The sequence below is a fragment of the Diprion similis genome, chromosome 7 (genome assembly GCF_021155765.1).
Source record: "Diprion similis isolate iyDipSimi1 chromosome 7, iyDipSimi1.1, whole genome shotgun sequence".
Lineage (NCBI taxonomy): Eukaryota > Metazoa > Arthropoda > Insecta > Hymenoptera > Diprionidae > Diprion > Diprion similis.
The window spans coordinates 8,603,969-8,616,420 of NC_060111.1; the positions used below are offsets into that span (position 1 = coordinate 8,603,969).

The window sequence follows — 12,452 nt, forward strand, 5'->3', positions numbered from 1 at the left end:
CATACGCCCTTAAGCCACTAAAATCGCATATTTGACGGTTATGACCTTATGACATCATACACGCGATATGAAATTAGGTGATATTTTTGAGAGAATACTATAGCATTTATTGTACGTGCTACAAATGCTACAGAGTGAGTCGAAAATGGGAGAAGCTTATAGCGAAGGAAAACTTGACATTTAACCCACTAAACAATCCGAAGTCAGTACACTTTGATGAAGTGTATTGTTTTTGTGAAAAAAAAACAAAAATTCTGAAAAAAAAAAAATTGGAATCAAATTAATTTTCAAAATCACTTTGAATATTTGTAAATAATTAACCGGTTAAATAACAAACCGGAAAAATTTCAGGCTACTGTTTCAATGTTGGAACGAATGCATATCGTTGTTCTCCACGTTGTTTTTTTTTTTTTCTTTCTGTTTTTGATGAATTTTTTTCTCAATTGTAGGCGAGTCCTCCTTAGCATGCAATTTCGTGTTATCGGTGCGTTTGTCGTAATTCCCATTTCATATTATGAATGGACTCAATCTCATATTATCTTTGGAAATCCACTATACGCACCCAAAGAGGAAAGAATGAATGAGTTTGAAGCAGTAGATTGTGGCGGGTAAAAATGCTTCGACTTTCTGAAGCTGAAGCGACAAGTCGGTTGTATCGAATTCAGCGAGAAAGCAGATGGCTGTTCGGCCCAACTTGTTCAAGCTACATTACGCTCTTTTTATCTTCGTTCCACCTAGCTCCAACACCCTACGGGTAAAAACTAAATATAACCGTTGGGGTCAGATAACTTGGTGAGTTTGCGAGGTAGGTGCGTTCACCCCTCAAAGTAGGCAAGCGTTCACCACGCCTCACACACTTCATCCACATTTTATTTTGTGCCTTAGGACTTGAAAATCAGTCGCACTATAACCCTCGAGGTCTCCTTCTACACCTGCAAGTTTTCGTCACCCTTGTCCGTGATGCTTATAAATAAGAAGCGCGAAGCGAAAAAAAAAAATGTATTCCTTATTTAGCTACGATTTTCTGTATGGTACAGCAATGTACGTTTTACGTTAGATTAGAATCATATATTAAGCTTTAGACGGGCGGGATTTGAGAGTTAAAATCACCCTTGAAAAGTGCCCAAATTAGTGTCTGGTATCATTCATCAAATATAGGTATACAAAGTTCAGAACATAGGGCGGCCTGATATATCGGTTTTCCGGTCCTCTAGAGGTTAAGGTGTTCATAAAAGACGCGTTGTACACCTCGAAAACGCGGAGATGCAAAACTCCTATACCGCCTAAGCGATCAGAGTGAAACTCGGGCAGTTAATACCTTCTTTTGGCAAAAAGTGGAGCGTATTTTTACTTTTTCAAAATTTGGAAAAAAATTTTATAGATTGGTTACCACCCACAGTAATTGGCAAAATTTTCACAGTTGCACAGAATGGATCGAACTCTCCCGTATTATGCCACTCGGCGGTGATGAAACACACATTTTGAGCCCAGTCCCATAAGATTTGATGGTAAAATGACGAAATGGCAGCTGATCTGGTTTTCGATTATGAAGAACACCGAAATCTCATTTTGGCGACATTTGTTACCGACATTACGCGCATGCTGGTAATGTATGCGTGTAATGTCGGTAAAAAATTACCGGCAGGCATGAAAGGTCGGTAACAAATGTCGCCAAAATGAGATTTCGGTGTTCTTCGTAATCGAAAACCAGATCAGCTGCCATTTCGTCATTTTACCATCAAATCTTATGGGACTGGGCTCAAAATGTGTGTTTCATCACCGCCGAGTGGCATCATACCGGATAATTCGATCCATTCAGTGTAACTGTGAAAATTTGGCCAGTTTCTGTGGGTTACCTAACCAGTCTGTAAATTTTTTTTCAAAATTTTGAAAAAGTAAAAAGACGCTCCACTTTTAGCCAAAATAAGGCAATAACTGCCCAAGTTTCATCCTGATCACTTAAGCGATATAGAAGTTTTGGATCGCCGCGTTTTCAAGGTGTACAACGCGAGGTTATAAGCACCTTAAGAGTCAACCATAGTGCTCGCCATCTTTGTTAATCGACGGCAGAGTTTGTTTATGGGGTCAATGTAGGACATTTTCCGAGAGTCACAATTGGTATTGCGTCGGCTGCTCAATCAGGTAGTAACTGTCAGCCAACAAAATTCGAACGACTTGACGAACGCGCATAAGGTGCGCACTTTTCTTATGGATATTACGTTACACGGTATATCCGCATTACGTTACCATGGGTTTATAACTTATTACCATGGTAAGTAGAAAAAATAGCCGCTGAATATGTTAAATTTACACTTTTCACGCTTACCAGTTGCCTTACCAATAACGATTCATCCAATTATTCAATAATCAACGAGGTTGAAATAATTAAACATTAAATATTTTGACTGAATAGAGTCTATAGATCGATCTGTTCAATGGATCAGGATATCAGTGGCTCATTCAAATCAAAAACAAACAAGAAAAAAAAAGAAATGTGATATAAAAGTGGTGAAAATACATCTGAACAGCAAAAAAACATAAGTCACTCGTAGCTCATATATCAAAAAATAAACTGATAACGAATCTTATGCCTAAAAAAATACTACAGAAGGACAAAAAGTTGCAATAACTGGAATTGTACAAGTTCATCATGGCGTGAATCATCATCACATCTATTTGAGTATGAAATGTGGTGTCAAATTAAGTTCAAAAATATTTCACCATTCAAAGTTAGCTAAAAAAAAATTCACTGTAGAAAAACTAAGGCAGAGCTGTTTGTTGAAAATGTTTTGTGCCCAAAATCGATTAAACTGGTACTTCATGAAATGAAGCTCTTTCCGATAGCTATACAATATTTTCGTATTACTGAAGGAATAAAAATTTGAACGAAGGCACATTTTGTTTAAAAGACGTCATTAAAGTAGTTCAACGTTTGCAAACGAAAATAAACGAGGATATATTGTTTGACGAAAATGCATACAGTGAACAGTCTGTGACCTGTAATGAGAGAAATTGACCAGAATGTTGATCGAGAATGGGTTCCAATAAAAAAACAGCCATAATTTGAAAAAATAGTCATAAGTTGTTGCTGCGATATTAGCTATGCACGTAAGCAATGCTTTCGTAGAGAGTATTTTTTTCTCTAATGGAAGAACATTTGGACTGATGAAAGGAACAGAATGTCAGTAGATTTGGTCAAATCAGATATTTGTACCAAATTTGTTTACAACATGACTTGCCAGGAGTTCTACCAATTTGTTAGTAAACCAAAACCAGGTTCCTTTACTAAAAAATGTATCAGGAAATTCAAAGTATACTTTTAAATTCAAAGCTATTAACAAAAATTGATCATATCTTCGTTCCCTTCAAGAGAGTTACGTGAAATTAAAACCAATGAAAATCTAGCGTATTTATAACTAGCCGAAATGTATTATTTTTTTTTTGTTCAGACATAGTTTTATTGTGATTTGTCTGGCTTTAATGAGCTTTTAATTCTGACCAAACAGTTTTCCAAAATTTTTCCTTGTTCCCATTATTTTTAAGCCTTTAATTAGCCCTTAATAGTCCATCAAAGATTCATCAATTTTCGAATGTGGCGGTTCTAGCTTGATGTAGCTATATCCTAGTAAGTATAGACCTATACACCTTACAGTTACTTTAACGTTATTCAAATAAGTGCTCTTTTTGTGGGTTCCTTAGCAGAGTCCCACGTCTACATGTATGATCAGATATTTTTAAATACAAAAAAAAGACACGTGGTATTTAAGTCTATCTCTAATGACTATTGTCCAATTTTCATAAAAGTAATCACCAAGTTACGTAACACAACCTCAATTTTTGTCTTTCAAAATCAATACCTTTTTCTATGAAACCGTTAACCCAATATTTTTTCTATCATTCAGAATAATTGCTTTAGGATAAGAAGTTTAAAGTGGTTTTATTTTTGTATTTGTTCAACAATGACGGCGACTAAAAACGGCACTGCGTCATGGCACCTAACTGTATATAACGAGTATCGGATTAAATCCCTTATACAAGTACAACAGGAAAATGAAGCAAGAAATATCTTTTTTTAAGGTACATTACAAACTTACCTACCGGGTGTCAAAAGGCAGACAGACAGGCTGATGGACAGTAGAATGGATTGGAATGCGCCCGTCAACATTCCAATCCCAGCCAAAGATCTCGAGCAAACTTCGATCAAGACGATAACCGACTTAGGAATCAAATTGTCTCCTTAAGTTTTATGGAATTCTGCATAAAGGTACAGACGAGGGGCATAAGGAAAAACAGTCGATACGGTGAAGCAGGGGTGGATTAAGATGGTTCTGCCACCCTAGGCCATTTCAATTGTTCCACTCCGCTGTGAAGGAGGTGAAATAATTACATCAATGAGTGAACTTTGCGATATTTTGATTCGTTAGAAATTTTTATATTTACATATTTTTCAGTAAATGCATTATCGATGTAATCAAAATCGATCCGATATTCAACAAAGTCAAGTTAAATATACCGTATATACTATATATATGAAATAATTGAGTGCTATTTAGATTCAAATTAAATGCTGCGATGCCAAATTTGTCACTTCACATAAAAAAAAAAAAAAAAAAAAAACTCTGCGACAGGAAAATCTGCTAAGAGTGAGTGATTTGGAAAAAGTATGACTGATAATGAAATGTTAATTAAACGCTCCAAGACTATCCAAATTCCAAAGTTGATGCTCGTCGTTTACGATTAAAAAAAAAAACGCATTTACTTGCTCCATTTCGAATGAGGTAAGATTTATAATTTAATGAAAAAATCGAAAACAATGAGCATCGAATTCGAGGTATTGATATTCTTGGAACATCTAATTAGCATTTAATTACTGTATAATTACTTTTTCGAAATCACTTACCCTTGGTAGATATTTCAATGTGACAAAATTTTAATGAGACACCATTGGGATTGTCACTATGCAGTGCGTCATCTGGTGGAAAAAAATCGAACTAATGCAACGAGGCTGACAATTGACGATTGGCCGTGTTTTTTCGCGTATGGATGTTAGGACGAATATATTATTAATTATGTTTAATTAACTTACGTGACATGAGTAATTTGAAATCCCAAGAATTACGATTTGCCTCAATGAAAAATTAAAAACTCAGGTTATCTGGTGATAAAATGGCGTCGACAACCAGGCTCTGACGTCACGAGGACATTTCCCAATACAAAAAACGACAACACTGTAAGCGAATCGGCAGATGTGACGTCATCACATTCCAATCTAGTACATAACGCAAATATGAAACCGTCTAGTTATTTTATTCTCACACACACACGTTTTTCTTTATTCCAGTGCCCATCTATAAGAGACGGCCGAAACTCTGTCGAACCGTCCTCTCGTCTCCCGCGGTTTTTTCAACCGACAAACTATATCAGCTGTGAGTTTTTCCGTGTGAAAAATAATATCGCACATTTGTGCCCTGCACCAAAGTCCACAAGTGTTCTGTGAAAGGATTATTAGATGAAATGACCGAACACTGCGGTCTCATTATATCGCGAATTAATTCGCTCTACTTCCTTGTACATATCGTCTGTCATCGGATGTAGTAATCAACCGGAATAACAAAACGACAATTTATTTTTTTCAATTTCATCAAGCAATAACTTTCTGTTTAAAATAATATGCAATAGTAAATGAGCATAAAAGAAAAAAAAAACTTAACTAAAGAGTGAAATAGAAATGTATCATTCAAGTGATTTGACATTGTACAATTATAACAAATTTAGTTTCAGGGAAAAAAAAATTACTGTCTCCCCGGACATAATAAGTTCATTTAAAAATGTGGAGGAATAAATTTGGCGTTAAAACATTTAATTACGGTTTAGTTACTTTCTAAAATTTGTCACCCCTAGTGTAGATTCGCCCATTGATAGCCTCGGTAGCCCCACAAATAGTAAAAAATTACTAAAAAAAAAAAAAAAAAAAAAAAAAAGAATGGACAATGACGAGCATCAAATTCGGGTTTTGGATATTCTTGGAGCATCTAATTAGCATTTAATTATTGCATATTTACTTTTTGCAATCACTCACCCTTTCTATATTTATATTTCGATGTGGCGCTGCTAACTTGCATTCAAGCTGGCACTGACGCAGGATTTTTTTTTTTACAAAAATGGCGGAGTGACAAATTCGGTGAAAAATTAAAGCAATTAATTAGCACCTAATTAGCATTTCAACTTTATATTTCTTATATGTTCCTTGATGAAAAATAACAGAAGCTTACGATCTATAAAATGTTTATGATGCACTCCCTGACTTTTTTCTTGATTACACTGGTCAACAAAAATTCAATTTATGTGCGTAACATGAAAACTTTGAACTTATTATGTTAGAAATAAGATTTAGTATAATAGAATTGATATTCGAATATGTTAGGTACAAATAGTTTTTTTTTTTTTTAGTTTTTTCCAGAAATACAGTTTTTATGAACAAAAATGAGGCCAATCGGGCCAATACGGGCCAATCCACCAATTTTCAACGAATCATCTGAACGTCAAAAATTTGATTTTTTTTTTAAATCTATTCTTCCTTTAGTGTGTACTAAGATTAAAAACTTAACCAAGTTTTAACCTTTTAGGATTTACCGTTTGCGAGAAATGTCACATCAAAGTTTATCGTTTTGACATGACTGAGGTTTAAAAATGCGAATTATTTTCGTATCGTTACTGGCATAAAAAAATTACGAAAAAATATGTATCTTATGTGAAAAGCTCTCACCTTTTCGAATATATTATTCTTTTTTGGATAACTTTTGAAGATCAACCTCAAAAACACGTTTATAGGTAGAAAACCACTTTTGCTCATGCACCGCCAAAATTTATCTTATTTTTGAGTTTTTCATATCAAAGCTGAGATTTTTTCAGTTAGGAATCCAAATTTTGAGAGTGGGATGGCCGTGGGATCTCACGTGAGATCCGTTTAATTCATAAAAGTCTGTTAATAATACGCTCTTTTTCAAATTTAATGGGATATTTTCATTTCTTCGATGACAATTTTGGTTTTAACCGGTCTTAATCCGTTGCCTCTTACTAACAATCTTACGGTTACACGGGGTCCAGCGGACCCCACGCAGAAGAATAGATCCTATTTTCGTTCTATTTGGTGTATAATTACTTGAATCTTGCGCCAAACTCCAAATTAGAATCTCTTCTAAATAATTGAATAGTTGTTTTTTATTTAAGATTTTGAAATAGTAAAAAATTGATAAGAAACCAAAAGTCACGAAATTTAACTTTTTTTTACAAAAAAATTCCGTATAAATTTCAATTTTTCAATTTTCAAATAATATAGTTTTAAGTAAAAAATAGAGCTTTAATGAACTTTGAAAAAATTTGTATTTTGATCTTGGAAGTTTAAAGTTACGAATTTTCGAAAATCTCTTAAAATAATAATGGTATACATGTTAAATAATGTAAAAAAAAAGTCGTTCTCGACGTAAAATAGCCACAAAGTTTGCCTGGGGTCCACTGGACCCCGTGTGACCCAACGGGTTGAGACTTACTCTAGCAGTGAATAATTGAAAGAAATAAAAATATTCCGTTAAATTTGAAAAAGAGCGCATTATTGAAAGACTTTTATCAATTAAACGTGTCTCACGTAAGACCCCATAGCCATCCGACTCTAAAAATGTAGCTTTCTTACTGAAAAAATATTAGCATTCACATAAAAAAACTCCGAAGTAAGAAAAATTTTGACGGCTCATGAGAAAAGCGTTTTTTTTTTTGTTTTTTTTTTTTTTTTTTTTGCCTAAGAACGTGTTTTGGAGTTTGATTTTGAAAATTTATCAAAAAATGAATAATATATTCGAAAATGTGAGAGTTTTTCTCATAAGATATATATATTTTTTTATAATTTTTTTAAACCTTAGTTAGGTCAAAACAATAAACTTTGATGTTAAAGGTTAAAACTTGGTAAAGTTTCAAATCTTAGTACACACTAAAAAAGAATAAATTTTCAGACAAATCAATGAAAGTTTCAATTAAACAATAAATAAATAACCGAGTCCGTTCACTTAAAAGTCTGAATGGGATAGCGATACATAATTAAAAAAACTACTTGAGTGAATTTTTTGATAATTTTCCGAGCATACTTATGAAATTTTTAGTCCAAGGGCTCCGCATTCCATTCTTCCCTGGATTTCAACATCTTGCTGCTAGCTTCAGCCTTATGTTTTTGTGTTACAGCTATTACCAATAAAATTAAATGTTTATCGTTTTGAATGACGAGTACCTTTTTTGATTCAAAGTATTTTGTTATTCACTGTAACTAATTATCTGGTATTTATAGTACATAACAAAACACAATTAATGTAAGTAATTAGCTGATATTTATACTAAAGAACAAAACACCCTGAATCAAAAAAGGTAAGTCAAAACGATAAACATTCAATTTTACTGGTAGTAGCCGTAACACAAAAACTAAACCTGATTGAATCAAAATAACTGTATTTTTATAACGAGGGTATATATATATATAGGTATTTGAAAATTGGTAAACATCTTCCTTGTTACAAAATTTTGTTAACCAATGTTATTACATAATTTGTCACTTTTAAATTCGTCAAATTTTTTGCTCTTTGAACTGAAATATTCAACACTTTTTCAGCACTATACACAATAGCATAATATTTATAATTTTCCACACTAGCCTTTACTATTTTCATACAGGTTCCTGGGAAAAGTGACATTTGTATGCACATAATCGCCTTCAGCGCATAAGTTTGCTTGATAGTATAAAATTTTTCTCGCATATACTCTAGGAAAATTAATATTCCAAATTCAATTTTGCAGATTCTGTAACGGTTGAAATACGTTATAACAGACACTCGCCATACAATTATTCCATACGTCGCAATACTGCTAAACCATGCGTAGTACATGGTAAAAAGCTTGTCTATAGGCATAAAGATTCTTGCTTTAGAAATAACGTAGAGCAAATATCTAGTCGTTTTGATCACAGAGTCAATGCGGAGACCCCACCTAAAGTACTGCTCCACATGTATGCCTAGATACTTATTAGTACGCGTATTAGTATTGGTTTTCCTACATAGCTGCGTACCATCAAACATGACCACAAAATCATTCTGAATAGAATCACTATTTTTCCGATACTAACACAGACAGATTTGGCAACGTAACTGAAAAGCTATTCATATTTAGCCGATACATCATTTTCTCCAATATTTTATTCAATATTTTCAAACTCCTTTGAGTTATAAAGGAAATTGTGTTGCTTTACGTACCGATTCAAATAAGCATGAAAAACCAGGTGATTTTTATAACATTGCATTTTTCTCAATGAGTCCAAATTCCAGTATTTTTCAAAATATTTCTTCCGTTTCGGATTATTAAGGTTTTCCTCACACAAAAAAAAAACCTTTTCCTATAGCATGATCTCTATGAGATCGAACTGTTGAATAATTAATACGATCTGAATTGCTATCAGTATCAAACAAATAATATGGATAATAAGACTATGGAACAAGTCAACTTTCTACTTCTTGAACCGTACATAAATTCATAAAAATAAATTAAATTAGTATAAACAATGAATTCATATCCATTGCAGAGGCTACGGTACCGTTAATATTTCTTAACGTTTGATAATGTATTGCAAAACAAAAAATGTTAAAATCACCAGGAAAAAAGTAATAACTCGTACGTGATCTACGTCACCTTTACACTTCCCATTCATATAACTCCACATCTCTTATTTCCTCAATAATAACAATAATTACATCACAAATCGAACGTTGAAAGATAATCTAGAAGATAATATTACAAATATATCAATCTCAAAGCGTATTAGAATGCTGCTACGCTCTTTTTGCTTGAATACAAATTAGACATGCGAATTCCACTGTTCGTTCCTTGCTTCCGTAAAATTAGGCCAATTAGAGTATTCTTAACGATTAATCGACAGGAATATTTTCCAAATGTTTTTTACCCCATTTAATTAACATCGTTTAAGCAGAGGCAGTAGTTCTCATGGATTATTTCATATTTATATATGTAGCTAGAAAACGTTATCAAAAAAACTTGCCTCTCTTAACCACTTGCTACAAACCATTATCGTCTCTTGGTATTTACAATAAAAAGTAATACATCTGCGTGAAGGTGATTAAAAAAAAAAAAAAAAAAAAAAAAGAAAAAGAAAATAAAAAACAAATCAAGGAAATCGCTACCCTGTAATCTGCCTCTAAATCCGCCCCTGCCTGGTGCAGAGGTGATTATTGTCGTCCGTGCAAACCGCGAGCTTGAGGGGGGGGGAGGAGGAGGAGACTGTAGTAACTCACCTTGCCGCTTTCAGCCGCCGGCGAATTTTCAACGATGTCATAAACGATGTGTGGAAGACCGGCTGTCCCGAGCAACGAAAAACCAAATCCGGACGTGTCGCTCCGGTTTAATGTAACCAGTAGCTCCTCAGCCATGTTTTAGCCACATTGATTTCACCACTGCCATTTGCTGCACAACCCACGTTAACTAACACATTGATGAAACTTCAAACCAACAAATAAACAAAACAAATCTAACTGAACCAGTACAGTCTGAACGAACGAAAGTCAGCCAAAGGAGATAAACATAAGACCTTTTGGTGCACACCGATCGCTAACCGCTGGGCTCGAACGTAACCTCACAGCTTTTCTCAACGAGCATCAACAGATGACGAAATGTGGGCAAACGCCACTCCTGCGTGCACACACTGGCATCTAACACGCACAGCACGCACGCGTCACAGTGACAGCCACGGCATTCTGCTAACAATAAGTTCCACGGTACATGGGACGCAAGACGGCGAGTCAGCCACTCGACTAATCTGCTGCCATCTTATCGGCATGTATGGTAACTTGCCTGGACTTTTTATGAAGAGACGGTGGGAGAAACGTCGGTACAGAAATTTCCTGTTGTTACCGACGAATCAACATCGCAATCAATTTTTTTACATTTCGTTATTCAATATCAAGAATACTTGTAAATGTAAATTTTCTGTTCCCCCAATCTTTAGTCCCAAATCGCATGTCAAAGTAAAGTTGAAGGCAACACACCTGCAGTGAACAAGACGTCTTTCGTCTACCTGTGATCTGGCTATCTATCATGTAACTTTTCACATTTCACGTACTCGCATTTCGAAGCATCCAAGCATTCTGATTGGCTTACAAGATTTAGTCAACCAATCAGAATGCGCGGATGGTGCGATATGTGAAATGTGAAAAGTTACATGATAGATAGTCTGGATAGATGTCTTATCAGTTTTGCCTACGAAATACCTAAAAGATGTCAAATGGACGGTCGATGCAACATTTTCTGACGTATTTAAGCTGTCAAAGAAAACATTTTGAAGACATCCTTTGCTGGATGACCTAGGGACGTTTATAATATGTCATTTAAGGGGACGCCCTGGTTGAAATTAGCGACCCCCAGATTTTTTTCGAATATTTCTGAAAGCGTGCATCCAAATCATTTATCCCTGCGGCTTTGAGTGTTTCTTGAGGAATAAATTCCGAAGAAAGCATCCCTCGAGGCTTCGCATAGTTGTCAGTGCTGCGTTTAATTTTAAAAAATTCGGCCTTCGCGACACAGCGTTGGCTTGACGGTGGTACAGCACGACTTCAACTAGATTTACCCGTAGCAAGCTTATGATATTAATATTATTGTATAGAATCGAATTTGGTTTTATCAATTTAAACTATGCTCAGATTGTTCATTTTAAATGGAAATATGAAATTCAATAAAATAAATACAATATTCCCCACGATACTTAGATATCATGGTAATAACAAAATAATATGAAGACTACAGTTAAGAACGTTTAAAGGTATGAATATTCGAATATTATTATACCAGTAAAGATATAATCTGGTTTATAACGCAGGCTAAATACGAGCGAATATTTCTGTTATAGGTGATTCGAGGTATTAAAGTATGAGTGAACAACACTTAATTATTAGTATTATTATAATACAAAAAGAAATATTAGTGGACATACCACACAGTATATGTAGGTTTTCAATATATGTATAATACTTACGATATTGTTACCGACAGAGCTACTCCGTGTCAGGCAAGGTTGCCTATAATGCGGCGTTAGTTAATGCTCGCCCGGCAAACCACCTCTAGAGGTTTCCTGAAGATTCTAATTACAGCTAAATAATTCCTTTAATACATTAGATGATATCCATGGTAATATTAAGGTTCTGTAAGAAGACCTGGCGACTTTAAGGTAAATCCAGCTTTCAATAAATGATACGTACTGAGATGGAGATATATTGGAATAACTAGGGGCTATCTAGTAACTTTCCGTTAGTCGCAAGATTCTCGTATTGAAGTTAGGCGTGGTAAGTTGTGTTATGAAATAGAAAAGAGAAAAATCATAGCCGGGTTGTCGGATGTTACAGGACAGTGGT

General features: G+C 34.6%; 1 protein-coding gene across 7 annotated transcripts in view; it reads right to left on the bottom strand.

Moving 5' to 3' along the window:
• LOC124408026 (PH and SEC7 domain-containing protein) overlaps window positions 1–10,848 on the bottom strand; it is a 64,729-nt gene extending 53,881 nt beyond the window's left edge. For 4 of the 7 annotated variants that reach the window (XM_046884670.1, XM_046884673.1, XM_046884668.1 and 1 more), the window contains exon 1: window positions 10,344–10,847. In XM_046884670.1, the coding sequence (XP_046740626.1) occupies window positions 10,344–10,478 (135 nt within the window). In that variant the 5' untranslated portion in view covers window positions 10,479–10,847. Of the gene's footprint in view, window positions 1–10,343 lie in introns of all 7 variants that reach the window. The other 3 variants (XM_046884671.1, XM_046884666.1, XM_046884667.1) reach the window with 2 other exon arrangements.
• Between the last annotated feature and the right edge of the window lie 1,604 nt (window positions 10,849–12,452).